We start from the raw sequence: 12,560 nt of genomic DNA on the forward strand, positions 1-12,560 counted from the left end.
AAAAACTCGAGCACATTCAAAATAACGCTCATAGCGTCGCCACCGGAAGTCCCGCCCAGACATTATTGCTTCACAAGAAAATGCGGCTTCTTTTCGTCTTAATTGGCTGATCGTCGCAGCCACCCATTGCACAGCCGCCTGGGTAATGTATTTCCCACAGATCCACGAGCCAAGGTCGTTTGAGTTATCCCTGACGTGCAGGAGAAAAGGCGAAGCTACACTGTGAGGTTTGCTAAAATAACAACCTAAGTCCAGAGACTGAGGTGGGGCGTTGCTTCTTAAAGAGAATGCATTCAGATGTTTGAGGATTACTATCTGTAACTGATCACCCAAGTGTTTGGAGACAGTTTTTCAAATTCTTCGAAGCTCAGCGTGTTCCTAGAGGCTACGAGTACCTTTCCAGATGCTCTCAAATCCATCAATCCAAATGCATCCCCGAACTTCCCAGGCGGTCCAGTGATTAATACTCCTCCCTTTCACGGCAGGAGGCGTGATTCAATCCCTGATGAGGGAACTAAGGTCCCACAAATCTCACAGCACGTCCAACCAAACAAAAAACCCAAATGACCTAAGCCGAGTCACTTAGACACAGAATGGAGGCACTGGTAACTGAAGCTAATAAACAATAGTGCACTGTACATCTGTTTGATATAGACAAGTACACAAAAGTGTAGATAAGGAAAAGGATGCTGCGCCACCTTGAGGAAGGAATACAAAGATAGGTCTCTGACAACGATTCCCAAGACAACAGAAATCCTGCCTTTATAGTTGCTGGGAGAAATATCAATAACATCAGATATGCAGATGACACCACCCTTATGGCAGAAAGTGAAGAAGAACTAAAGAGCCTCTTGATGAAAGAGGAGAGTGGAAAAAGTTGGCTTAAAACTCAACATTCAGAAAACTAAGATCATGGCATCGGTCCCATCACTTCATGGCAAGTAGATGGGGAAACAGTGGAAACAGAGGCAGACTTTATTTTGGAGGGCTCCAAAATCACTGCAGATGATGACTGCAGCCATGAAATTAAAAGACGCTTACTCCTTGGAAGAAAAGTTATGACCAACCTAGACAGCATGCTAAAAAGCAGAGACATTACTTTGCCAACAAAGGTCCATCTAGTCAAGGCTATGGTTTTTCCAGTAGTCATGTATGGGTGTGAGAGTTGGGACTATAAAGAAAGCTGAACACTGAAGAATGGATGCTTTTGAACTGTGGTGTTGGAAAAGACTCTTGAGAGTCCCTTGGACTGCAAGGAGATGCAACCAGTCCATCCTAAAGAAGATCAGTCCTGAATATTCATTGGAAGGACTGATGCTGAAGCTCCAGTACTTTGGCCACCTGATGTGAACAGGTGACTCGTTTGAAAAGACCCTGATGCTGGGGAAGATTGAAGGCGGGAGAAGGAGATGACAGAAGATGAGATGGTTGGATGGCATCACTGACTCAATGGACATGAGTTTGGGTAAACTCCAGGAGTCGGTGATGGACAGGGAGGCCAGGCACACTGCCATCCATGGGGTTGCAGAGTCAGACACAACTGAGCGACTGAACTGAACCAAATTGACTCTGTCCAATTCATTGAGCAATACTTTCATCTATTTATCTTACTTCATATTCTCACATATATTCAATTCCTTTCCGAATCTGATGTCAATTTCAAAAAAGAGAACAAAACAAATGCCATTTTGACATGCGACAATGGCTGCAGTGTTTTGCAATATTTCAGCACTATTTGCTATTTCATGGTTGGTCGTTTCATCTACCCCATGCACCTTACTATATTATTTCACCTGTAAAGGGGACGACAGAGGATGAGATGCTTGGATAGCATCACTGACTCAATGGACATGAGTTTGGATAAACTCCGGGAGTTGGTGATGGACAGGGAGGCCTGGCATGCTGCGGTTCATGGGGTTGCAAAGAGTCGGACACGACTGAGCGACTGAAGTGAACTGAATCCCAGATAGCATGTATTTTAATGTATAAACTCTTCAGACTGTTTTTAAAATGTAAGGGTTCTTGGGACTTACCTGGTGGAGCAGTGGTTAAGAATCCACCTACCAAAAAAAAAAAGAATCCACCTAGCAATGCAGGAGACACAGGTTCGATCCCTGGTCTGGGAAGATTCCATGTGCCTCAGTGAAAGTAAACCTGTGCACCACAACTACTGAGCTCACATTCTGCAACTACTGCATAATGTCTTTGTACCTCAAGATCTAAGTTAAGTCAGAAAGTCATGTCCGACCCTTTTGATACTTCATGGAATGTAGCCCACCAGGTTCCTCTGTCCCTGGGATTTCCCAGGCAAGAATAGTGGAATGGGTTGCCATTTCCTTCTCCAAGGGGTCTTCTCAACCCAAGTCTCTTGCATCACATTAGGATCCTTTACCACTAAGCCATCAGGGAAGCTCAAGATGAAAGGTTCTATTGTTGTTGCTGTTTAGTCACTAAGCCAGGCTCCTCTGTCCATGGGATTTTTTTCTGGCAAGAAAACAGGAATAATGACAGATGCCATTCATCATAAGCACAAACCAGGTGTAAAACATCTGATCAACTATGGTTCATTTATTTCCTCTGGGAGGAAAGCATTGTCCTTACACCTCTTACATAGCTCAGGACAAGGAGAAACAGCCATACCACCACTCCAGTGAATTTTACCTAAAGTCTCTGGGAAAATCCTCTGAAGCTATTTTTTAAATGTTTGCAATGATTATTTTTTTGTGATTTACTAAGTGTAGAGTGTTGGGAAGAATATTCCAGAGAGAGAAAAGTACATATGAAGGACAAGTATGTGAAGGGGTGTGAGCATTCAGGAAGCTGAGATAAAGGGTGGAAAGAGAATGAAGGGCACTTCTCATTAAGATGCTGAACTGAGCAGATATAATTATTTGTGGAAATATTAACAAGTTAGCTGACCCATAAACCCAGTGGAGTATATTCATAAATTTCAAATCTTTAGATACTAAATTTTAGTCTTTATAAATTACAATAATGTGATAATATTTTTTCCATGGTAGAAAATGTTGTTTTTGTTTTAAAATTAAAATTATGAAGTGTTATTTGTTCAAAAAGTCATCCTGGTAGGGCTACTGTAGAAACTTTCAAAAATATAATTTATAAATATCTATATACACAAATCAAATGCTTAAAGACACTTCAAATTATGTAAAAGCTCTGACAGTCTCCTGTTTCTTCTCACCTGGTAACCTATAAGGGGAAAACATTATTAAAAATTATACCTTTTAAACTTTTCTTTGAGAAAACAACTTTGAGCAAGATTATGTTTAGCAATGTAATGTGCTGACTCCATCCAAACCATTATAAGCCTAATATTTATCTTTCCTTTACTAGCTTAGTATAATTTCTTACATTTTCTAGTGTCCTTTTTAAAAACTTTTTTTAAAGGGGGGTTTGTATTATTTTTAACCTTTAAAGTCTACAAGATTTATTAATATTCAAACCCTTTTCAGGAAAGGTCTAAGATTTTTCAACCAATGTTGTTTTTCTTGTCTCAGTCACAAGTTGCCTGGACTGTGTGCACACAGAAGAGAAATGAATGTTCTAATAAACTTTTCCAACCTGGGATTTAGGAAGTCTTTGACAATGCCAGAGATTTGAACACAACCATGCTGAATGTACATGGAGGGTTTCCTCCATGTGGAAATTGCAAATTCAGGGGACACTGAGTGGCATTTCCCTGGTGGTCCAGTGATTAAGACTTGCTTCCACTGCAGGGGGCACAGGTTTGATCCCTGGTCAAGGAACTAAGATCTAGCTAGCCACATGGTTCAGCACACACACACAAAAAGGACACTGAGCTACTTCAACCAGCTTATCAGAGAAGAGGAAAAGAAAAGAAAGGTGGGATGCAAGTAACACAAAGGGGGCAGGATTTAGGTGGTTTCACCAGTGAGAAAGCTTTAACTTATTCATAAATTATCTATAGCCAAGTGCCCCTAAGTGGATCCTACAGTATTGTTTACTCACAAGCAAAAGAAAGTTCTGATTAACCAATGGACCACTTTCCATGCATGGTGTGATGAAGCTTCCAAATGCAATTTTGACTAACAATGCCTCCTTGAAAGATGTTGGTTAAGGCATCATCTTAGATCCATTTGTTGCTAAAATGTCAATAACCTAAAATGGAAAATGAAATACAACAAACTAAATGCTGTATAAAGTGAATACTTGTATAATCACATAGTCAAAAACTATTTCAAATCAATTCATAACATAGAATTTTGACTACACTTACCTAGACTTGTGGAAATAAAGATGGCCAACCAAATGAGAACACTCAAAGCCTATTTATTCAGAGCTACAAATCATGGCTTAAAAATGTTGAGTATCTAGATTTAAGAACTAATCAAGAAACAAGGTCACGGAACTATATTGAATACTCTGTGATAAACCATAGTGGAAAAGAATATTTTAAAAAAAAAGAATGTATATATGCATATAACTGAGTCACTGTGCTGTACAGCATAGACTGGCACATACTATAATAAAAAATTTTTTTAAGTGAGCAAGAATATTAATGACTAAACTTTAAAAGTATATGCTGTATGTGGCTACTGCATTGTGTACAGTACACAAAGTGTTTATGAAATACTCCCACATTAAAGAACAATTATTTTTATAGCAGAGAGGTCACATCACTGAAAAATGAATAAAATTCCAACATAAGTTTTTGCTGTTTCACCATCTTTTTTTGTTAGGAAAAAAACAGAAACTTCCCCAAAGAATTTTTTAATATTTTTTTTTTGGTTGCAGCTTGTACCAGAGACTGAACCCAAGCCCTCAACAGTGAAAGTGCCAAACCCTAACTACTGAATTGCTAGGAAATCCCCCCAAAATTCAATAGGAATGCAGGGTGGTCTACAGTGGGGATAGCACATCCTCACTATCCTCATTTTCCTGCACAGCAACACATCTGAAGTGAAATCACATAGACACTACAAAACTGTCGGGAGCCATTATGGGAGGTACCGCCCATGACGAGGTCATGAAGAAAATACCGGGCAGGCAAGGCCATCCGAGACCCCATCCATGACGAGATCATGAGGAAAATACCTGACAGGCAAGGCCGTCTAGGATAAGGGACCCTCCAGGTTGGCCTCGGCCTCTACCCTACCCTATATCCTCCCCCCTTTTCTGCTGTTGTTCTTGTTTGCCCTGCTGCGGATTCTTGTGTTGCCTGCCGAGAGCTCTCCTGCTCCTCTTTCACTGAGTGAGGACCAACTTAAAACCCTAACTAATAAATCTCCTGGACGCTGGTACCCTATGAAGTGGCCAGGGATGAAGGAAATGCTTCAATTCAAACCCTTTTGCTGGCATTCTGGCTTGTTTGATAAATGTGTGCTCTTATTGCACAAAATGCTCATGATTGTTCTAAACATCCTAAACATAGTACGCTAACAAAAGAAACTATTAAGCATAGGCCCCTTTGCGGGGTGAAAAAAGCCCCACAAATATTATAGCCGCATATACGCCTAATAGAAAATAGTTTAGATAGAGATTAGCTGGTGACTTCTTGCAGGTAATTAACTTTTGGACTAAGAGCCTATTTTGTGCCATATCTGCTGTTTTTGCAATCCTTTGCATTTCTGTTCTGTGAAAATGTAATCCTATCTAGTTCCCATAGAGATGACGCTTCTTAGAAAGAAAATAGATTAATTATAAGAAAGACAGGGTCGGCTACTGAAGTTGCTTAAAGTTGCACCAGGTGCAAACCATAAATTGTCAACAGGCCTGAAAGCCAAAAGATACTATATATAGAGATTAACCATAAAAAAGGCCCTAATAGGCACAGAGCCCTTTGAGGGTGAAGAAGCCCTATTAGAGAATACAAAAAATATTGTTTTAAAAGTTGTTATTAGATCAACGTTTGATTGATGTTAATGTGCTGAGGTTGTGCAGTGGACACTATTGTTAATACAGTTAAAGATATAGTAAAATAAGAGTTTAGCCCTAGTGTAAAAACAATAAGATAATTGTTAATTTTAACCAAGAGCGCTAATCAGGGGCTGCCTCACCAGAGCCACAGAGTCTTTGTGTGTTAAACTTTTTAGATAAATTTAGCTGAGAGTTTCTGCAAAAAGACTGACTTTTATGTCAACAGGATTGTATGTCTATTATGTTACAACTTGCTGTACCATGAGACTGCCAATTTTCTGTTTTCTGCTAACCTCAAGGCCAGAAGATAATGTACAAAAAATCTATGGGAAAAGACTCTCATAAACAAAAATATACAGAGCACACCTGGTTTCGTGAAGGACAAGCTGATATAATGTTAAACTAAGTCTGTATGCTTATCTGCCCCTTAGAAATGTACCAACTTAGGGTATAAAGGCTACAGTGAAAAATAAAGCAACTGCCAGACTCTGCTGCATATTCCTGGTCTGGTCTCTTTCTTTCTCTCTCTCTCTCTCTCCCTAGCAGACTTGGCCCTATCAAGGCTGGTCCTACGTGTCTCTCTCTCGCCGACGCTGTTCATCCTGAGGGTTCCCCTGGATCCTGCTGGGGCTGGACCCCGGCACAAAACCACTGATAATTTTTTCATCTCACAACAGCCTCCCTATACAAGACATAGTTCTGGATGCCATGACAATTTCTGCACTGGCTCATCCTTCACAGCTAGTAACTGGAATACTGCAGAGGCCCCTTCAGTACAGGCACATTTCCACAAACTTGTGGCAGTCTTTTCCCCTCCCTACAGATCCAGTGTTCCTTTAACAGGTGATTCCCCCTGCCTGTACGACTGTATAATCTATGCTGCCACTATCTCGAATTCTAGACATGAGGATACATGGCTCCACTGCAGGACCTAGGGAACAGTCTTCTCTTACTGACTGGACATAATCCATAACCTCCGTGAACAAGAAAATTTCCTTGATTTAGGAAGCAGCAAAGGTATCACAACTGCCCATCTAAAGACTGACATCTGAACCAACAAAATACCAATGCATCCAGGCTGCAAAAAAGAACCACAAATCCCTGCAGTCTTTTCTTGGAGGCCCTGGGCAGCAATGGCAACTAGGACAAAACTAGAGAGAGGTACACTCACAGCATACTGTTCTCTCTGAGGCACAGAGCGTGCAATTCCACAAAAAAGCTTTTCAACCCTGATTGCTGCTAGAACCCAGTTGTTTTCAAGTCACCACAGTGAATAAAATCCCAAGATTGAAGGGACTTAAAGAGTAAGGTCTTGCTTTTTCCTCCTCTGCTGCTAAGGTGCTCGGTTCTTCTGAGGAAGCTGCCATTTGGGGATGAGGCCCTCACTTCATCCGGTGACTAGCACCGTGCCTGGCAGCCCCCATCTAGCACTCGTCCTCACCATGGCCTCCATCTCAGAGCTCACCTGCATCTACTCTGCCCTCATTCTGCATGGTCATGGAGGATAAAATCAATGCCCTCATTAAAGCAGCCAGTGTAAATGTGGAGCCTTTCTGGCCAGGCTTGTTTGCAAAGGCTTTGGCCAATGTCAACATCAGAAGCCTCATCTGCAATGTGGGGGCTGGTGGACCTGCCCCAGCAGCTAGTGCTGCACCAGCAGGAGGTCTTGCCCCATCCACCACTGCTGCCCCAGCTGAGGAGAAGAAAGTAAAAGCAAAGAAAGAAGAATCTGATGATGACATGGGCTTTGGCCTTTTTTACTAAACCTCTTTAGTAACATATTCAATAAAAAGCTGAGCTGTTAAAAAAAAAAGAGTAAGGTCTTCATTTTTCACACAAACCAGTACAATGGGATGCAGACTATTCCTGGGCTTGAGGCATGAAGGGGAGGAAAATCTCATCACAGGAGTCACAATAGACACTGAGAAAAGTAGGCTCCGTTGGCAAGTCACCAGCAGAGTAGCCTAGGACAAAAATAGGTCAACTCAGAGATGTAACCCATCAAAAGAATTAGAAAGGAAAGAGTGCTCAGACTTATTACAAAGGCTCCCATAAATGGGACAACATCAAAGTGTTCTTCCCTGGACTCAGGGTGGTTCAAAAATGTACATTATGAACACCTTCCATACAACAGAAGCTCCCATAAACCTGGAATATAAGTGCATGTATGAGGTCAACACCCTCATAAGGGATCTCCCCAGTGTTATACTGACCAATAATTCATCCCTGTACAACTCATTTCTGAACTTTGTGGTATTCAATGAAATAAGAGTGACGTTTGTGAACTCTCCAGTATGTAATGAGGCTAGAGTTTCAGATAAAAAAAAAAAATTCCCACATTAGTCACATCCGCAAGGCTATTATCCAGTGTGAACATTATGGTGTTCTATGAGACTAGAGTTGTAGGTAAAGGAATTCAAACATTTCCTACAATATAATGCCTTTCTGCAGTATGAACACTCAAGTGTTTAATGAATCTGAAGCTTTTTGCAAAGTACTTCCAACATTCATGGCACTCATACATGGCTTTGATCCAGTGTGAGTTCTCTGATGTTGAAAAACAGTTTGGGCTAACCAGCTTCTTAAATTTTCTTTACTTGTAAGATTTTTCTCCAATGAACTCTGTGATGTCGAAGGAGTGAAGAACTTTGGGAAACTTTGCCTAAATGATTTTCCACACTCTCCACATTCATAAGGCCTTTCTCCAGCATGCACTCTCCAATGTCGAAGGAGTGAAGAACTTTGGGAAAATGCTTTCCCACATTTGCTGCACTCATAAGGCCTTTCTCCAGTGTGAATTCTCCTGTGTTTAATGAAGGTGGAATTATCGGCAAAGGATTTCCCACAATCAGTGCACTTATAAGGCCTTGAACCAGTGTGAAGTCTCTGATGCTGATGAAGAGCAGAACGTTGATTAAAAGTTTTCCCACAGTCACTGCACTCATAAGGCCTTTCTCCAGTGTGGATTCTCTGATGTTGAAGGAGCGTAGAGTTCTGGCTAAATGATTTCCCGCATTCATTGCATTTATATGGCCTTTCCCCGGTGTGAACTCTCTGGTGTATAATAAGGTGGGACCTCTTGCTAAAGAATTTCTTACATTCCCCACACTCATATGGCCTTTCTCTAGTGTGAACTCTTTGGTGTTCAGTGAGATGGGACTTGTTGCTAAATAATTTCTCACATTTAAAAGGTCTTTCTCTAGTGTGAATTCTCCAATGTTGAATAAGGTTGGGCTTTTGCCTAAAGGATTTTCCACACTCTCCACATTCATAAGGCCTTTCCCCAGTGTGAACACTCTGATGTCGCAGGAGTGAAGAACTTTGGGAAAATGCTTTCCCACATTTGCTGCACTCATAAGGCCTTTCTCCAGTGTGAATTCTCCTGTGTTTAATGAAGGTGGAATTATCGGCAAAGGATTTCCCACAATCAGTGCACTTATAAGGCCTTGAACCAGTGTGAAGTCTCTGATGCTGATGAAGAGCAGAACGTTGATTAAAAGTTTTCACGCATTCACTGCACTCATAAGGCCTTTCTCCAGTGTGGATTCTCTGATGTTGAAGGAGCGTAGAGTTTCGGCTAAATGACTTCCCACTTTCACTGCATTTATATGGCTTTTCCCTGGTGTGAACTCTCTGGTATACAATGAGGTGGGACTTCTTGCTAACTTCTCCCCAGTTAGGATAAGTTTTTCCCCTCTGAAAGGCTGTCTCACACTCAGTTCTGCTTGACCTCTCCCAGGTGTCAGTAGCCCATTGCTGGAGAAATTGAGACCTGGTCAAGAAGTCCTTCTCAACCACCCTGAAAACTAATGACTTTCCTGACACATGGAATTTGCAGTTCATCACAAATGAAGTTCTATCCACATCTCTTCTGAAGAGTTTCTCCCCGATGCACTGCTTCTGATGCTGATGAAGGTTTGTGCTGACATACAACTGTTTCCCAGACCTATGTAATTTCTGCTTTGAATGTATTCCTTGACATTGACCCAAGTATAGAAAGTCTGTCAATATTTGGACACATAGTTCACAGGGGTGGGCCTTTTTGGAGGATAGATCTGCCTTGGGAGTCCTGATCTGTGACATTCTTTGAAAATAAACATTTTGCTCAAAAGAAGTCTTCTTGGTCTCCACTTCATGGCAACAACCTAAAAGCAAGAAATGTTGATGAAGCACATGTTGACTTTAGTAGGGCAGGGGGAAGCCCACACATCAGTGTGTGTCTGATAAACTCATGAATAAGTCTGTGTGATTATTTACAAGAACAGGGAGTTGGCTTCTTGATGACAATATCATGAGCAATACTGGGCTATAAAGGCCACAGGATGGGGGGAAGACCACATGAGAAAAAAGATAACCATGTGATGTGCCATAGAGAGGAAAAGCAGGGTGAAAAATTACTTAATTATTGACAGTTAAAAAATCAGTTACAGAGACTTCCCTGGTGGTCAAGTGGTAAAGAATCTGCGTTCCAATGCAGAGGACATGGGTTTGATCCCTAGTTTGGAAACTAAGATCCCACAAGCCACAGGCATCCAAGGCCATGAGCTGCAACCTAGAGAAGCCCATGTGCCACAATGAAGACCCAGTGCAGCCATTACAAAAAAAAAAGGAAAAAATATAAATTAGTTACAAACAACATCAGCAGGACTGTGTCTGCTGGTAACACATGACTGCAATGTAGATGAGCATTTCCAGAGCCAAGAAAAAAGGACTGCAAAAAAGTAGATTTTGGTCAGGAACATTTTAAGAATGGGTATATGTTTGATTATAGAAAATATATGGGCCAATGTTACAGAATGAACAGATAAAGCAGGGAGGAAAATGGGTGATACAGAGATTCAGAGATATAAGGATTAGCCACAGGTTGGACTACAAGTAGAAGAACCACAATGCAGAATTAAGTCAGCACTATTAAGAATGGAGGAAAAAAAAAAAAAGGAGAAATAAGGTGTGGTCCTGGAAATAGCCATCAAAATTGAAGTCGAACAGAACAAATTCCTGGTATCACTTGAACTAGCATCATGCACTCCCACAGGGTGATACTGTACAGCAGCCCTCTGGGCCTACCTGGTTGAGTTGAAATTCATATCCAGCTTGTGGACAAATAAGAGCTCCCCACTCCACTTCCAAAATGAACAAGTGTATGGGACCTGGATGATGCAAATACAAGGGGAACGACACCACACAGGAGAAGCTGACCCATATTCATCACATCATAAACCAGAGGAAAACATTTAAATACTATTAAGAGAACTTTGGAAAGGTTCTTGCAAGAAGTGCATGGTCTACACCAGAGAATTAATTCCCAGCAAAGGCAGTTACAAGGAAATGTTTATGAGAAGAAAGAAGTAGAACCTGAGGAGCACAGATAACTTGCATCTGGATGTCACCCAGTAGGAAGAGGGCAAGTATGGTGGGATATATTAGGCTGAATGGAAGATTCCTGACACTGGATCCTTCCAGGGGAGGCTGCAGGGTAGCAGATGTGGGAACTCTTCAAGGAAAACAGATGGCAGTGCAAATACCTCAGCCCAACCAACCACAGCACCAACCTAGAGTACTGGGGAAAAAAAAGGCAGTGATCATGGTCCTGACATGAGAAGGACAAGCTTGTCTCTGGGGAAAAGGAAAGTGCAGAGACTAGCTCAGGTCATGAGGAAAGGTTTAAGGTTCTTACCCAGGGAGGTTATAAGTGCCAAGTTCTCCAGCATCACATCACGGTACAGGCATCTCTGAGGCTCATCAAGGAGATCCCATTCCTCCCAGGAAAAGGTCACAGCTACATCTTCAAAGTTCACACTGACCTGCCATGATGGTGACAGATGAAACAACAAACAGTACACTTCTGAAGAGCTGCAGTCCATTTCCCCACACATCTACCCTTTGACTATCTATCACCCAGCCCTTCCAATTCAGAGAAGCAATCACACCCTGGCACCTTGGTGTGGTTGTCTCCCCACAGGCTCATTGATCACTAGGCATAACCACCAGGAACAAGAGGCAGGTGGATGAACATATATCTCAACTATAGGCCTGGCATAGAGGGATCCACCCACTGCTGACAAGCAATTTTCCCTGGTATGGGCATTGCCCTGGACATGTTAGCAGCATCAGACATGCTCCCTCTTCACGCACACATCACTCCTTGGGTTGCACATCCTCAGTCTCTGTATCCCATAACCATACATGACCATGGCCACCAAAACCTCACTCTCCCACACCACAGACATCTCCTTACCCTTCCCACACCTTATCTGTATTTAAGTGACTTTCTCCTAACCCCAGCATAGGGCTATGATGGTGATCTAACACATGACACCTGAGACTGGACAAATGCAACTGACAGTAGCTTATTAATCACATAAACTCACCACTCACCACAAAGGCCCACAGGGAGTAGTTCTAAAAAAAAAACAACACAATCAGGATCTGTGTAAAGGAATCTTTGTGGGATGAAGGAGTTTGGATGCTCCAAGGAGGATGTGACTGCCTTATTTGAATAATTCTGAGGGCTAGTGCTACCTAGAAGTATCTGGTTTCCTTTGTAAAAATGGTTGTTAGGCTAAGAGACGTTATCCACAGGAACACTGTGAGGAGAGGAACTTGCACTCAGGTCATTTGAAGGCACCCAAGTTTCACCAAATGTCAAAGAAGCACATCAC

General features: G+C 41.8%; 1 protein-coding gene and 1 pseudogene across 5 annotated transcripts in view; one reads left to right on the forward strand and one right to left on the reverse strand.

The window, feature by feature from the left end:
• Positions 1-12,560, reverse strand: part of LOC122420604 (zinc finger protein 256-like) — a 28,384-nt gene that overhangs the window by 12,651 nt on the left and 3,173 nt on the right. The window contains exons 2-4 of one of the 5 annotated variants that reach the window (XM_043435900.1): positions 12,277-12,300; positions 11,576-11,702; positions 7,968-10,043 (exon numbers count right to left, since the gene is read on the reverse strand). In XM_043435900.1, the coding sequence (XP_043291835.1) occupies positions 8,359-10,043; positions 11,576-11,702; positions 12,277-12,300 (1,836 nt within the window). In that variant the 3' untranslated portion in view covers positions 7,968-8,358. The other 4 variants (XR_006263326.1, XM_043435899.1, XR_006263324.1 and 1 more) reach the window with 4 other exon arrangements.
• LOC122420400 lies at positions 7,341-7,662 on the forward strand (annotated as a pseudogene).

This window comes from Cervus canadensis, chromosome 18 (assembly GCF_019320065.1).
Source record: "Cervus canadensis isolate Bull #8, Minnesota chromosome 18, ASM1932006v1, whole genome shotgun sequence".
In the NCBI taxonomy this organism is placed as follows: domain Eukaryota; kingdom Metazoa; phylum Chordata; class Mammalia; order Artiodactyla; family Cervidae; genus Cervus; species Cervus canadensis.